This window comes from Polistes fuscatus, unplaced genomic scaffold, assembly GCF_010416935.1.
Source record: "Polistes fuscatus isolate 324 unplaced genomic scaffold, CU_Pfus_HIC Scaffold18, whole genome shotgun sequence".
In the NCBI taxonomy this organism is placed as follows: domain Eukaryota; kingdom Metazoa; phylum Arthropoda; class Insecta; order Hymenoptera; family Vespidae; genus Polistes; species Polistes fuscatus.
The window spans coordinates 81,637-97,967 of NW_025113086.1; the positions used below are offsets into that span (position 1 = coordinate 81,637).

The following is a 16,331-nucleotide window of genomic DNA, read 5'->3' on the forward strand; positions in this document are numbered from 1 at the left end:
TCGATCGTTATCGTTCACGAGTATATATACATTTTTTCCTTTTCGAAGACATACATTTAAATTACATTTAACATTTACAATATTTTTGTCCTAAGAACCGTTATGCTACCACATGTAATCAAACACTACTGATTTCATCTAGACTAGTGTTTAACAGTCTAGATTTTTTTTTTTTTTTTAATTATAATTATATGAATTTACAATCAATTCTCAGCGAGAATTATGAGTAATATAAGATAACGAGATACATTGACATGAACTGTAAGTATAGAAAACATTACAATGATGAGCGTAAATATATGTAACTATTACTAATTAACGTTGTTAGATGTTAAGTGAATCTCATTGCAAGATCCGAAGGGTAGAATCTTTCCAACCTACGAGTTAGATTCGAGATTTCCAGCAAATTATTTGCTAGTGGATTCGGGTGTTTAGATAAACGAATGTTGTAGCGTTCGATGAAGTTTGCAATTTCTTCTTTTACTGTGGGCATTCTTAGATCTTTATGGATTCTTTCATTGCTTATGTACCAGGGGGCATTGCAGATGCAACGCAGGATTTTTGATTGGAATCTCTGTAAGATTTCTATATTTGAGTTACCAGCAGTACCCCAAAGTTTGATTCCATAGGTCCATAACGGTTTTAGGATTGCTTTATAGATAGTAAGCTTGCTCTCGAGACTTAACTTAGATTTTCTACCAATTAGCCAATACATATCTCTTACTTTTCCCTTATAGTAGATTGTTTTTGATTGGATATGTTGTTTCCACGTCAATCTTTTATCCAGTATCATTCCCAAGTATTTAGTCGAATCTTTCATTGGTATTTTTGCCCCATTAATGGTCACTGGAGGACATGTGCGCTTACGCAGTGTAAATGATAAATGCGCTGATTTACTTTTGTTTATATTGATGTGCCATTTTTGGCACCATCTTTCTAGAATATGTAGGTGACGTTGTAAGATATTAGTCGCATTTTGAGGATTGCTGTCAGATGCTAACAGAGCTATATCGTCCGCAAATGTAGCTGTAGTTATCTTGTCAGAGGTTGGTAAATCTGCTGTGTAGATAGCGTACAGTAAAGGCCCGAGTACACTGCCTTGTGGAACACCTGATAAGATTGGATAGGCTGTGGTGAGTTGGTTTTGACATTTGACTATAAATTTCCTGTTTGTGAGATAGGACTTGAGAATCACATAGAAATGATATGATAGAATTTTTGTTAGTTTGTAAAGCAGTCCCGTGTGCTACACTTTGTCGAAGGCTTGCCTAATGTCCAGGAATACCGCTGAACAGTATTTTTTCCGTTCTAGATCTTGTGATATCTTTCTAGTTATGCGTTGAATTTGCTCAATTGTTGCATGGTGCTTTCGTAATCCGAACTGATGATCAGGGAGTACTTTAGAGTCCAGCTCAGCGTGGAGGCGAATAATTAGCATTTTTTCAAATAGCTTAGACAGAGCGGATAAAAGACTAATTGATCGGTATGACGTAACTTCACTTGCTGCTTTCCCTGGTTTATGAATGAGCGTTATCACAGCTGTTTTCCAGGTGGTAGGAAAGTATTCTAGACGTATAATGGCATTAAATATGGAAGCTATTGATGCGATTCCTTTCTTCGGCAAATTTTTAATCGTCTTCCCGTTGATTAGATCAAGGCCTGGTGCCTTTCTTGGATTCATGTAAGCTGCGATTGCTTCTTTGACCTCTGTCGAATAGTCTAGATATCTTCAATATTATGATGTCCTCTATTGCTATGTCCTATTATGATAATTAAATTTTTAAATTTCGTTATAAATGCTGTTTAAATTATTCGTGTCCGTTCTGTAATTTACTGTATAATTATTTGTTACGTGGTACATTTCGCTTATATTTCTTTTGTATCAGTTGTTTTCTCTATCTAAAATAGTTGCTTTATCAAATTTAAATTTATGTCCTCTAGTGAAATGATGCTCATCTAACGCGGTGGTATTGGTTTTTTGTACATTAGTAGGTTTACAGTCATTTCTATGTTGGTCTAATCTTTTTTTGAATTTTTGTTTCGTTTGTCCTATATAACACTTATCACATTCACATGGTATCTTGTACACTAAGTTCGATTGTTCGAGTGAAAAATCAATTAAATTTTATACAGTATTTTCATAATCATGATTCATATTTTCTTTCGTTTTATTTCGTCCTGGTTTTTCTAAAAAATGTTAGGTATCTTAAAATTTACGAATATATAAATATTATAGTTTTTACAAAAGCTAATTACTTTTTTCGCATGACAAATATACTCCTTATAATATAAAATATACAATAGTAGAATTTCCAGTATACGCGAATATAATTTGTAAACATGTTCTGTTCAGACGAAAGAATTTTCTTATAGTAAAATTCTAATAATTTTCGTCTCATTTTTACTATTTTTTAGGTTAGAGAGTCTTTCTTTTTTCATTTCAACATCAGTTGAAAGTACTACCCGTTTCCTTTTCAATGCCATATTACACGTGAGTTATAAATACGTGGGATATTAATGTTATATTTGTTATCTTGACTTTTAAAAAATAATACTTCAGCAAATAGTTCTCCAATATCTTGATGATATAAATCTAATTGTAAGACACTTAAATTTAATCTTACAATAAGATTACATTTTTCAATAAGTATTTGTACAATAAAGTATATTAAAAGATAAAATTATTTCTATTACAGATTATTATATCGGCACTTTAATTCTTTGAGGTCGAATTTCGGGATATACATAACTAATAAGTAATATTAAAATAGGTATAATAGGGAATTTGGACGGTTATAAATTCTTCTTGAACGTTGTTTTGAACAAGTTGAACGAACCATCCAATATGTCAAAAAATTGGGGTCATTAAAGGTTTACTATTTAGAGCACTAACATTAAGTAGTAAAAAATTCCACGCTGAAAATAGGAAAAAAATTGAATTAATTTAAAAAAATAATAATTATCCCACGAGTCTCATTCATATGGTGTTCAATAAGTTTAAAATAGACAAAGATCGTATAAAAGATCCGAATAATAATAAAAAAGTCATTAAGTTCCCTTTTATCAAACCTCTGTCGAATAAAATAAATAAATGTTTTAAAAATACTAACGTCAAACTAGTATTTTATAACATAGTGAAAATTAATTCCATATATACGAAACTAAAGAACAAGGTCGATAAATTAGAACAATCGAACTTAATGTACAAGATACCATGTGAATGTGATAAGTGTTATATAGGACAAACGAAACAAAAACTCAAAAAAAGATTAGACCAACATAGAAATGACTGTAAACCTACTAATGTACAAAAAACCAATACCACCGCGTTAGATGAGCATCATTTCACTAGAGGACATAAATTTAAATTTGATAAAGCAACTATTTTAGATAGAGAAGACAACTGGTACAAAAGAAATATAAGCGAAATGTACCACGTAATAAATAATAATACAGTAAATTACAGAACGGACACGAACAATTTAAACAGTATTTATAACGAAATTTTAAAATTTAATTATCGTAATAAGACATAACAGTAGAGGACATCATAATATTGAGGATATCTAGATTATTAAACATTCTCCGTTCGATCGTTAGTAGCACAGAAAAACAAGCAGAAACTTTCGCACAAACCTAGAAAACATATTCAAAGCACACAACTTCAATATTCATACGTGCACAGACACTAACGTAAATGACGTCGGAAGCAAAACACAATCACATAAAAACATTAATAGCACAACAACCGAAGAAATTAAAATGCTAATATCACAAATCAAAATAAGAAAGGCATCAGGTTACGATCTAATAAATGGCAGAATACTAAAGGAACTGCCACCTAAAGCAATTAGGATGCTCACAATAATATTTAATGCAGTATTACGAGTCCATTACTTTCCAAGTACTTGGAAACTCGCGGAAATTATAATGCTCCCTAAACCTAATAAAGATCCGCATGATGTAAATTCTTATAGACCGATATCGCTCTTACCATTACTATCAAAACTATTGGAAAAAATAATATACAAAAGAATGAAATGAATAATTTCGGACAAAAACCTGATTCCTGGCCATCAATTTGGATTCCGAAACAAACACTCTACCGTTGAACAAGTACACCGACTAACTAACACTATAATAACAGCTTTAGAAAATAAGGAGTACTGTTCCGCCGTCTTCATAGATGTAGAAAAAGCTTTCGATAAAGTGTGGCATTAAGGATTACTACAAATTATAAATAAACACTTTTCACACTCGTATTACAAACTCTTAAAATCTTATCTTTCCGACAGGACATTCTATGTAAAAATAAGACACTCATTCGAATATCAAATTAATCAAAGCTGGGGTTTCGCAGAGAAGTATCCTCGGACCAATTCTTTACACCCTCTATACAGCAGACATACCAATAAACGCTAACTGTACTGTCTTAACATTTGCAGACGACACAAATTGGTTATTTTTTTAGTAATAAATCATTTATTAATACGATACATACGAGACAAATACGAAATATACGTTTTGCAAGAGTTTGTTTGTTTGTAAAAATGTTTTAAAATTTTTCATCCTCAACATTAATCATCGGACCTTAATCCCACTAAAAATTGATGTGCTGAATTAAATAGAAAAATTCAAAATACTCCAACTTTGTCGATACATAGCTGAATTAAAACAAATACCCTCAAATGAAAAGGTCAATATATAACAATAGAAAATTTAAAAAAGATTATAAATAATATATCAAACAGATAAAGACAATAATTATGCTAGGAAATATTACAATTATTTTTTAAATATTAAATTACATTAAGTAAATAATAAATGAACATTGTTGAATATATTTGTGAGCCAAAAATGTGTGATATTATTTCGTTTGATAATTTTTATTATGTAATATACATGTATAAATGTGTAAAATAAATTATATAAGTTTATCAAGATTAATAAATGTAACCTATCACGAAAAATAATAATTTTGGTGATTATTTTATAAACTATACCAAGTAATAAAATTAATCATGCTGTGCGTTCGAATATTTATGATAGTCACTGCATATTATATATTATCCAATTATATTCTTTTTTATTAAAATATTATTTTAATAAATATTTTGATAAATGTGTATCTCAAAAATATATTTATTAATAAATGAGATAATTTATATATTTCAATAAAAATAAAATAAAATAAAATAAAAATAAACTAACACAAATAGTCCACTTGTAAATAAGACTCAATTGCTAATTTCTTTCGTTTCACCATCAATTTTCTTCTCATACTACAACCAAACATAAAATATTATCTTATCTCGATATTTTGAAACGGTATAAAATAAAAAGAATATTGACTGATTAAGCGAAGAAGATTATTTGACCGCTTATTTCACTATCAGTTACAAATGTATTATTTGTTTCTTCTATTTGTAAGAAGACGATAATTCTTTATACCGGTATCAAAAGTCTATTTTAATCGAAAGTAAACTTTCAATCTTCTGTTATAACACAAAGTCTTCATTTTTTTCATTTTCATTTACTACAGCTAACAATAAATCAGTTCCTTTTTTTTCCCAAATGTTTAAACAAATATAATTACAAATATGTACGTATAAAATAAATCTACAATTATTAATAATTTGTTATATCGAATTATTTTATTAAATTAATTCAAATATTTATTATTAATATTTTTAAATTTTTGTGTAAATAAAAAAATTAAAATTTATCAAAATAAAAAAAAACTAAAATATAAAATTATATGCAAATAAATGTCAAATAAATTATTACAAATTGTAAATATATATATATATATGATCTACATTTAGATTATATCTAAATAAATATATATATCAAAATATTATGCATATATACACTATTATAAATATAAATAAATAAATATAGATATATTTGTTGGTTAATTGATAAAGATATCATCAATTTGTACTGTTCAAAAAGTAAAGTACGCTCTTATCATGTGAATAATCCAAGACATACAGAAAAATAAGCGACAAACTGACCCGCTGATACTTTAGTCTCACTCTGGATCTCTTTGTGATAACATCACGAGTCGAATTGTAAGCTGCATCGAAAGCTCGCTCGTACGAAAACCGCGCGTGATAATTTATTTTTTCTTGTTTTCATTATTTTTCATATTTTACAATTCAAAAATTTGATATCATGAAGAAATAAAAATTAAAATTTATTAATAATTGAAATCTAATTATATCGATTTTTTTTACATTTTTTTATCGATTTAATTACATTAATCGTAATTATTACAGTGATCGTGATTTTCAAAAAGTATTTTTTTGCTTTACAAATGTTATATATGTACATCTATAAACAATATTATATATTTTCTTTGCGTATCATCAATGACAGTTAAACAAGTTAACAAAACATTTAACGGTTTGTTCTTAAAGTTGTAAATATCAACGATTTGAAAGGAAAATGGCTCAAGACGTGAAAGGAAATGAGAAGGTCGCGTTGAAACGAGAACTTGGACTTTTCAGCGCCGTCAGTATAATTCTAGCGGTTATGATTGGTAAAAAAAACAAATCATTTTTTTTTGTTTTTTTATTATTTTTTTTTTGCTCTCTCTCTCTCTCTCTCTCTCTCTCTTTCTAAATTTCTCTTTTGTAACATCCAATGACTTTATCAACTAACAGCACGCGCGATTTGAATGATGCATGATTATTAAAAATGCTGAAAACGTGATTTATCGGAATTTATCGGTCTCGTTGTTATGTTACGCAGAAGAGCTATCAGTCTCCGTATTTTTTTTTTCTTTTTTCTTTTAAATATTAACGTGATGAAAGAATATAATAAATGACGAGCACAACTTGATATGCAAAATTATTATAATATTACAAACGTTATATTATTTGATTTATTTTACAATTATATGTATGAATACACGTTAAATGTTATATTACGTGAATTTTATTCATAAATAATATATAAAGGGTGATTTTGGCAATTGGGACAAATTAATGCTATTTTTAAAGTAAAAATAGAAAAAAAAAAATGATAGAGAGAGGACAAAATCATAATACGTTTTTAATTTTCTATGACATTATTTTTTGTATGAATGCACTTATATACCAGTTAGATACAAATGCACTTATTATTTAATGCAACAATATTTTTTTTTTTAACCAATTTTATTTAATTATATATTAATTTTTATTTATTAATTTAACCAACCTTTTTTATTTATTCTGCGAATTAAAAGTACTAATTCAAGATCATCGAAATGTCTATAGTTTACGAGGTATTTGACATTTGGAGAAAAAAGAATTAGGTTGCATTAAAAAATTAAGTTCAATCGCATTTCATGGGTGTGTATCGGTGCATCTCTATAAAAAAAAAAAAAAACTAGAAAAACAGGAAGTTAGGACATATTATGTTAAATGATTATTTTTTTTCTATATAATTTTGTCTATTTTTGTCTAAAAAGGAACAGTAACTCGTCCCAATTCCCTAAATCATCTTCTATACAGATTGAGTTTATTAACACTTAACATTACATACGATTTGTTTTCTATTTTTCTTTTATTTATAAATCTTTCTTGTGATTTCTGATAATTTGCGAATAAACTGATTAAAAACGTAAGCAGCAAATTTTTGCAACTTTGCATTTTGATTGAATCGTCATTTTCAAAATTCTTGATTTACACATTTTACAAGTGCGTGGTATTTTTTAAAACATTTGTCCTTGCTATGAGGAATCCGGCATAAAAGATAGATATAGAAAAACTATTAATAGAAATAATAGTAATAACATGAAAGCTCTATGTGCATTAGAATCAAAAAACAATACTGCGCAATCGAAATATATACAAAGTGTTAAATTGGGACATCTAAATATCTCGAGAACAAAACATTTATTTATTATTATTTATCGAAATAAATTTTAAAGCAACATTTATTCGATTTTATATTATGCATCTTATGTATATTTATAACTTTATATAAATTTATATATGATATTAAAGAAAAAAAAAAAGAGGTTAAAAGATCAAAAGAACCGTACTACATAAATTATTATCTTTTATTATAATCTATTATATATTAATATAATTAATACTTATTTTTGTTCAATTAATTATTAATATTTAAATTAGTTGTTATTAATTAACAATGTGTTTTTTAACGATTTATTCAATAATAAGTGATATTGTTAATATTGTTTTAAATTTTATCTTAATTAATAATAAATTAAAATATACAGGATGTTTCATAATATGGTAGGATTCACTTAAGGAATGAACGAAGGATACAAAAATAATAAAAAAAAAAGTTCACATAAACATTTGTCCTATTTGATTTTTTTTGTTTCAAAGTTATAACCAATTTTGTGTTTCAATGATTAATAACAGTTTATTTTCATAAGAATTGTTCAAAATAATCATCCTCGATTTGTATTAATAAACAGTGCTTTCTATTTTTCGTGAATATTTGTTGTCCTCTTTAATGTTACACATTTTGTTTACTAAAATTTCCACGTTTCATTTTAATCAGTTCTATTTAAATGCACAGTTCTCTTACTAAAAATACTTCCTCTTTTTCTTTTGCTGTCTGTTAAAAATTTCACGCAAATGCATAATTAAATTTTTAATTAAGTATATATAAACACTCACTGCTAGAATTTTATACAGGGTTTTTCACCTAACTAGACCACCTTAAATATATCGTTTATTTCGTACAATAGAAAAAAAATGTCAAAGGAAAAAAATATTCTGTTCGAAGGCGTTGATACGGTGATGGGCCGAATTTTTTTCTCAAAGTCATTTTTTTTTCGAGATTTCAAGGTCATCGTATTTTTTTCACAATGGGATTGCATATTTTCACTACCGCAGTCTTATAGCTTATAAAAAGAAAACGAATCCAATGAAGTGCAATATGTTAACCTTCAAGTGACCTTTATCGAGAAAATTTTGAAATGTTGTCTCTTGTACACGAGAAGATTTTTTACTTTTAACGTTGATTTGCATTTGTTCCTTCATTTACCGTCCTCCGAGTTTGTACTGTTGTTACTGACAAACATTTCACAATTTATACTCGATAAAAGTAACCACCACCCCTGGTTAAAGAAATAGGCATTACCCCCCTCCCCTTTCTATGTCATTCAAGTTCTGTGTAGCAAACATTTATTCATATTATTATAAAATCACGAAGATATTCAAAGTAAACAGAGTAATTTTTAGATGTGAATATCTCGAAAATAAATGATCAGAATAATATGGTCATGCAGATTGTTTTTAATCGTTTTTTCATATTCTATGAGAATATCGTAAAGATAAATATATAGTTCCATTAAAAAAAACATAGATAACTTTGAATCTCGTAAATAAATGACCTTGAAAAAACATTCTTTCAATTGAAACCTTTAGCTAGTTTTTTTTAATATGATTATAAACAAAAGAGATGTTCAAAGTGCCCCATTCTGTGTAAAATATTAATTTTTTACAATCGTACTTTTTTTTTATTTTTAACAAGTAAATAATTCATGAAATAATATATTACATTACGAAATATGCCGATTAAATGTTCCGTAATTTGCAATACGTAAACATATAAATATTACTTAAAAAGATAACACCTAATCGTAAACTGATAGATTATGTGCCTTTAAAAAAATATTCTTTATTAATATTATTATAATTTTTTCTTTCAATATCAATCATGATATAATAACTGGAAACAGTTTCATTATGATAACATTTGATAGATTTACAAGACCATAGTTAAAGATAATAAGATAATTGCTTATGATTGAATAAGTTCCAACTTGATAATAAGAAGAATATAAGATTAACTGATCGTAATACATAAAAGAATTATAAATAATGTCGACATGAAATATTCCCAGGGCTTTTTAAGATGTATAGTAGTAGATCTTTGTTAGTCAACATTTTGCAAGTTCGCGACATTGAGTAACATTAACGATTCTTCAAAAGATTAAAATGTAACAATAACAGTTTTTTTCGTATCTTCTAACTCATTAATTTTAATTTATTTAAATCATTAAAAAATTATTATTAATTATGCAAAACGGTAATTATTCATATTTAATTAAACCAAGAAAAAAATATTGTTGAGAACCAAGTATAGACTGACGTTATTATACATTATTTTTTAAATATGAATTTTACTGTGATATTTATGCAATAACGTAAAAACAATTTAACAAGAACTTTTAGCAAATAAATTTTACAAATTTCAATTATTTTTTATTTTCTAATATTGGTTACAATCCGGAGGTTGAAAAATACTACTCTAAGATCCATTTGACCAAATAATATCATATAATAGATAACAAAAAGAAAATAATTTAACTAATTGTAAATTCAAGTAAATTGTAATTTGCTTACCTGAAACAATAACATTATGTAATGTAAAGTTTGTAACATAATTTGTATCGGTATAATTATAATAATATAATTGTAGTAATATAATTATATAAATCAAAGGTAACTGACACGTTGATTTTTTAGTTGATTATAGTCAACAGAAAACGATTTCTGACATATTTATTATTGAAAACAACCCGTTAGAAAATAAAGTGATAACTCAGCAAACTGATTTAATCTTACAAGGTATATATATATATATATATAAAAAACTTAAAAAAAAGATTTTTATTAATGATATTAATTATGTTACAAGAAAATACAATTTCATCTGTATTTTTCTTGTGACTACTTTTTCATTAATAAATATTAATAAAATATGTTGGTTAATATCTTTTTCCTCATTGTTACGTATTAGTACACAAGAAGACACATGTTTGAATCTGTTAAATGGCAAGATTTTAGTAGATAGATCGTGACACATTTTTAGGACAAAAAATCGATAGCATATAGAATAAAGTTGGTCACCCCTGATATATAATATATTGTACATTGTCTATTATATATTCTAAATTGTATATAATAATATAAATGTGTAGTAACATATAATCAGTGTAAGTTGATAATGAATATAAAATTATATCGAGGAAAAATTAAATTCTTATTTTATAATTAAATTACGTAATTAAATTGATTATTTTTATTAAATTAATTTAACTTTCATTTTGAATATAGGATTGTGGCATATAATTTGAGAAACACTATCTCTAACATCCCTTTGACTTAATAAAATATTCATTTTTATTAAATTAAAAGAATTTATTTAAGTAATTTAAAATTAAATATACAACTTTTTTATTACGTTATTTAACAAACTAAATTATTTTGATTATTAAAACATCAAATTCATTAATTTTAATTTTTTAATTATTAAACTATAATGAATTATGTTATAAATTTTACATTAAGTCATGGTTTTTAACATTTCCTGCTTTCTTTACTTTTTTGTTCCTTTTATTTTCTATGATATGAGACTTATTAACTAAAGAACAATGTCATTAATCATTGTCGTTATCCCTTTCGAACGGAGTTATGAATGAAAGGTTCAATTGGGGTCAATTACTGACCCACGCGTTAAACCATTTACAAATGAGCAAAGAATTATAACTTAAGTAATTTTTTCATTTTTTATAGATCACATAATAAATTTGGTTTGAAAAATACAAAATTATTTTTTGTATTTTCAGGTTCAGGAATTTTCGTGTCACCAACTAGTGCTTTGGAAAGGTCTGGATCTGTGGGATTTTGCTTGATTATCTGGATAACTTGTGGTTTCCTTTCGCTGTTAGGTGCTTTAGCATTTGCAGAATTAAGTACTGTTGTACCACGTTCCGGTGCAGAATATGCATACTTTATTGATGCTTATACTCCTCTGCATCATTATGCAGGTCAAATACCAGCATTTATATGTTCTTGGGTTTATGTAATACTTCTAAGACCAGCAGAAGTCGCAGTTGTTATATTAACGTTCGCTGAATATGGAGTACAACCATTTTCTGTCTACTTGGACGGTTTACCACCAGAATCAATGAATCAATTAAAAAAACTTATTGCTATGTTAGCACTGGGTTTGATCACCTTTACGAATTTGACCAGCGTGAAACTTTATGTGAAAGTACAGAATGCATTAATGGTATGCAAAGTTGCTGCATGTTTTCTGGTAATAGGAGGTGGTATATGGTGGTTAGGTACTGGTCACACAGAACTACTCAAAAATCCGTTTTATGGTACCACTGCGTCAGCTGGTAACATAGCCTTAGCTTTCTACAATGGTCTATGGGCATACGATGGATGGTCATCGGCTGCGATAATCACAGAAGAAATTCAAAAACCAGAAGTAAATATCCTCAGAAGTATACTAATAGCAGTACCAACAATTACTGTTCTCTATGTATCAATGAATCTGATGTATATGGCTGCTTTAACGATCCCTGAAATGGTCAGTGCACCTGCTGTTGCAGTTCTCTGGGCTGAAAGAGTTCTTCCTAGTTGGTTATCTTTTGCTATACCACTTGGAGTCGCATTTTCTACATTTGGATGTGGTCTTAGCATACAATTTAGTGTATCAAGATTGTGTTATGTCGCAGGAAGAGAAGGTCATGTACCTCGTATATTCAGTTATGTACACATGGAAAAACTAACGCCAGCTACAGCTGTAGCATTTCAAGGAATACTCACATTGATTTGTTTATTAGTAGGAGACATTACAGCTCTCATCGAATTTGCTAGTTTTCTCACATGGGTTTTTTATGGTTTTGCTATGATCGCGCTTATTATTATGAGAAGGACTAAACCTGATGCGCCTAGACCATATGCCGTACCAATTTTAATACCATGGTTGGTTTTTTTCATTGCTGTTTTTCTCGCAGTCATTCCTATCATCTACGAACCGTCCTTCAAATATTTGTTTGCTGTTGGATTCATTTTGTGTGGTATACTTGTTTACCACGTTTTTGTGTATAAGAAAAAGAAAAGCTCTTGGTTTGGTGAGTAACTTTTTGAATGATTTCTTTTTACAATGAATAGATGAACTTTAAATGTTATGAATTTTGTTTACAGCTAAGTCAATGTACCTGATCCAAGCATTGAGTTTGGTTGTTGCTCCAGATGAAGAAGACTGATTTCTTAGATTCTGACCAATATTTGTAGGCAAGTGTTACTTATCTATCTAAAATGGTTCAAGAATCTAAGAAAAATTATTAATTTTAATAAATACAATTATTTATCATTATTACAACACTTATTATTTTCTTTTTTGTAATACCAATAAATATGAGTATTTAAATATCAGTATTTAATTATTTTGATCTCATAAAATAATTTCATTTTTAAATATAATACAAAAAAATGTATATGCATGTATACAGGGTATCCCGGTATTTACTAGCCAAACTGCAGTTCAGTTAATTGAAATTATAAACAAAATAAATTGCAATAAGCAACAGCAAATTTAATGGACCAAGGAGCATGTTACTAATCATACCTATCCAAACGTTTCATCGAAATTCGTGTTGGAAATTTTTTTGTGAGATAGAACACGGATTATTGTAGGCCCATATATGAATAATCTGAAAATTGAATATACACGATCTTGTAAAAGTCTTTCCATAATATTTTCGACGAAAAAAAATTGTCTCTTTGTACTGAATTTGCATACCAATTACAAAATTAAACTCGTTTCCATTAATTGGTTAGAAGTAATGCGTGCATTGCTGAGTAATGATAAACAAATTTTTCATCGCAATGTTCTTCAAATAGTATTTTTTAATATCTGTAATTGAGATGAAATACATCGAATGCTTTGTATAGGAATATTATTAAAAAAGTTTAAGATTCATTTAAAGTATCGTGCCTATCTTAGAGTTGAATGGACATCATATTTGCTCTTAGGTCAAAATAAATCCAAATTACATTATTGAAAATAGATGTTAATAAATATAGAGCGATGTGATACTGTTCTTTCAGGACATTTGCTGTTATCTATTTCAATTTCATTTGTTTATAACTTTGTAATAAGGCATTACTAGCTGAGCTTTAAAAAATATTGTTTTCTTATTTCCACTCGTATAGTTCACAGTTTGGCTGCTAAACCCTGGGAAATCCTGCATACATAAAATTTTAATAACGTGTTAATTGCGTATACATTGACTTTTTATTTATAAAAAATCACAAATGTAGAGAAAAGAAAATATTAAAGAGATTGTTAACGTTTCATCAAAATCTTTAGAATATCAAATGTAAATATATATTTTGTACAAAATTTATTTAACAGTAATCTTGATGTATATTATACTCTATAGATCAATATGTGTATAATGACTCAAAAGAGAAAAATATATATATATTTTTACATACTATATTGTCTTTTTAAATCTTATTAACACGATAAAAAATAAAAATATAAAAAAAAAAATTAAAATACCTCACTAGAACGATCCATATAAATATTACAAAATATGTGTAGATATCTTCATAAATATTAACATTAAGAATACTTAAGAAATCTTTGTTTGTTTACGCTAAATAAGTCGTAACATTAAATGTTAAGATTAAATAATAAAATTACAAATTTTACATTCTATACGCAGATGTTATAACAAACATTACCTTAAACTGAATAATATCATTTATGTAGAAAACTCTTTTTCTAAAAATATTCAAATAAATATATAATAAAATTCATCTAATTTATCAAAGGTTTTATTGAGTTGAGCCACATTTAGAACAAATCTGTCTTTCGCTAAAACATTGATTAATACAAATTAAAAAAAAAAATAGACAAATCCTTAGAATTTCAATCACAGATTCACTTACCTCAACATCTGATGTAAATTCTTTTGTAATTCATTGCAAAGCGCAGATTCTGCTGCTAGAGCATTATCTCGTTCTCTAAGTTGTTGTCTTAAATGATAAATTGTATCTTCCATCGCTTCAAAAATAGCCTGAAAAGACAAACATTCATTAACTGTAACGATCAACGTTATCTTTATATCATGAAATACAGTTTATTGTTATGACGAAATCATAAAAAGATATGTTATTTACCCTAGATTCTTCTGCAGTGTCTGACAAAGCAGGTGGTTCGTCAAGACAAAAAAATTGTCTAACGCAAGCGCTACCTATAAGAATTGGATTACTTAATATCCCGTTGACAAATGCTTGCAAACCACGTATCCTTTCTTCTAAAAAACTAGGTGCAAAATTGTCACCGAGCCATTTTTTTTGCGGCAAAGACAAATGAGAAATGGGAAGCTTTTGTCTTCTTAATTGAGCAAATAAACGTACAAAATCAGTATATCTTCTGAAGACAAACCAACAATCACCGTTCTTCAATTCAATACGAAGTTTGTATACCTACATAAAGTCATATCAAATGTTTTCTAACTAGAATTCAATTGATATATTTTCATTTAGTATGACTTATTGAATATACTAACTGTAAATCTAGCTCTCTCTTCCATAACTTCATAACCAACAATAGGTATTCTTAAATCATCGTTTGTCAAGGGGGGTGGAAGAATTATAGAATTAGTATTCTCGTTAGGATAATTAAATCGTTGTATGGAAAACGAATTAGAATGGCCAGATCCATCAGAATCAGGACTGTCGAGTACCCTTATGGATCCTGTTTGAGAAGTCCTTTTTTTGCTAATAGCAAGGGTAACCTCGCTAATACATCCCACACCAGTCTCTGAAGTAGACATTTTACCACCAACAAACTAAATAAAACCATGCATACTTAAAAACAAAGGCAAAAAAAAAAGAAAAGTGTTAAAAATTAATTGAAAGTCAAAGTAAATCAAATTAACATTAATAAGCATAATAATAATAAAAGAGAAAGAATAACTTAATAGCATTAAACATAATCTTTATATATATAATTTGTTTAACAAAACTAAACATTTGGCATAAAATAATTTGAACAAAATAAAATAATAAACAGAGACCAGCTGTTCTTATCAAATTATGAAATGTAACATCGTAAATACAACATGACAGAAAACATATATATAAGTTTAGGCAATTAAACGATACTAACCTCGCTTATGAGTTAATTAAAATTACAAAAGTAATGACCCATAAATACAATATTTTATCAACTAAGATGAACTTTTTTGGAATTCATTTTTATGGGTCAAAAGATACACGAACGTATGGTATGAAAAGTCAATTAATTAAAAACTGACATTTACGTCATATCTCGAAGATTACCAAACAGTAAAACCTATATATCCATTAAATTGTAAACATTCAAGAGAGTGCAACGTCCGAATTTTTGATAGTTTCTTTTTCTCTTTTTATATTATTGCAATATTAGAAATACAAATTCTCTACAATTGACGGAGGTTAGGAATATTTAATTTTCTTAATGATTCAGATTGGTAACCTTGTTTTGTAAGCACTTTTGATTGGTTG

General features: G+C 27.5%; 2 protein-coding genes and 2 long non-coding RNA genes across 6 annotated transcripts; 2 read left to right on the forward strand and 2 right to left on the reverse strand.

The window, feature by feature from the left end:
* Window positions 1-2,414: 2,414 nt before the first annotated feature.
* On the forward strand, window positions 2,415-3,720 carry LOC122515412. The gene is made up of 2 exons (XR_006303255.1): window positions 2,415-2,491; window positions 2,697-3,720. It is a non-coding gene; the product is annotated as an uncharacterized LOC122515412 (long non-coding RNA).
* A 2,333-nt stretch (window positions 3,721-6,053) lies between these two features.
* On the forward strand, window positions 6,054-13,111 carry LOC122515406 (b(0,+)-type amino acid transporter 1-like). Its single transcript, XM_043632729.1, has 4 exons — window positions 6,054-6,074; window positions 6,423-6,544; window positions 11,603-12,901; window positions 12,975-13,111. Exons 2-4 carry the CDS (start codon window positions 6,451-6,453, stop codon window positions 13,034-13,036), a joined length of 1,455 nt encoding a protein of 484 aa, XP_043488664.1. The 5' UTR covers window positions 6,054-6,074; window positions 6,423-6,450; the 3' UTR covers window positions 13,037-13,111.
* LOC122515414 lies at window positions 8,356-9,387 on the reverse strand. The gene is made up of 2 exons (XR_006303256.1): window positions 8,671-9,387; window positions 8,356-8,580 (listed from the first exon to the last, which is right to left on the reverse strand). It is a non-coding gene; the product is annotated as an uncharacterized LOC122515414 (long non-coding RNA).
* A 137-nt stretch (window positions 13,112-13,248) lies between the features above and the next one.
* LOC122515407 (sorting nexin-16) lies at window positions 13,249-16,202 on the reverse strand. 3 transcript variants are annotated; one of them, XM_043632732.1, is made up of 5 exons: window positions 15,955-16,202; window positions 15,353-15,634; window positions 14,961-15,269; window positions 14,730-14,857; window positions 13,249-14,017 (listed from the first exon to the last, which is right to left on the reverse strand). In XM_043632732.1, exons 2-5 carry the CDS (start codon window positions 15,617-15,619, stop codon window positions 13,987-13,989), a joined length of 735 nt encoding a protein of 244 aa, XP_043488667.1. In that variant the 5' UTR covers window positions 15,620-15,634; window positions 15,955-16,202; the 3' UTR covers window positions 13,249-13,986. The 3 variants fall into 3 exon arrangements, with proteins under 3 accessions (XP_043488667.1, XP_043488665.1, XP_043488666.1); XM_043632730.1 differs by lacking the exon at window positions 13,249-14,017 and adding an exon at window positions 14,598-14,655 and having other exon boundaries at window positions 15,955-16,201; XM_043632731.1 differs by lacking the exon at window positions 13,249-14,017 and adding an exon at window positions 14,598-14,655 and having other exon boundaries at window positions 15,353-15,653; window positions 15,955-16,201.
* Window positions 16,203-16,331: the final 129 nt, after the last annotated feature.

What these genes read in the sequence shown, in the direction of transcription:
- LOC122515407 (XM_043632730.1), bottom strand. Translation starts at nt 15,619, where the DNA reads ATGTCTACTTCAGAGACTGGTGTGGGATGTATTAGCGAGGTTACCCTT. An exon ending in AAGAGAGAGCTAGATTTACA is followed by an intron (nt 15,270 to 15,352) that starts GTTAGTATATTC and finishes GACTTTATGTAG; the next exon opens with GTATACAAACTTCGTATTGA. An exon ending in ACACTGCAGAAGAATCTAGG is followed by an intron (nt 14,858 to 14,960) that starts GTAAATAACATA and finishes TTGTCTTTTCAG; the next exon opens with GCTATTTTTGAAGCGATGGA.
- LOC122515406 (XM_043632729.1), top strand. Translation starts at nt 6,451, where the DNA reads ATGGCTCAAGACGTGAAAGGAAATGAGAAGGTCGCGTTGAAACGAGAA. An exon ending in AATTCTAGCGGTTATGATTG is followed by an intron (nt 6,545 to 11,602) that starts GTAAAAAAAACA and finishes TTGTATTTTCAG; the next exon opens with GTTCAGGAATTTTCGTGTCA. An exon ending in AAAGAAAAGCTCTTGGTTTG is followed by an intron (nt 12,902 to 12,974) that starts GTGAGTAACTTT and finishes TTTTGTTTACAG; the next exon opens with CTAAGTCAATGTACCTGATC.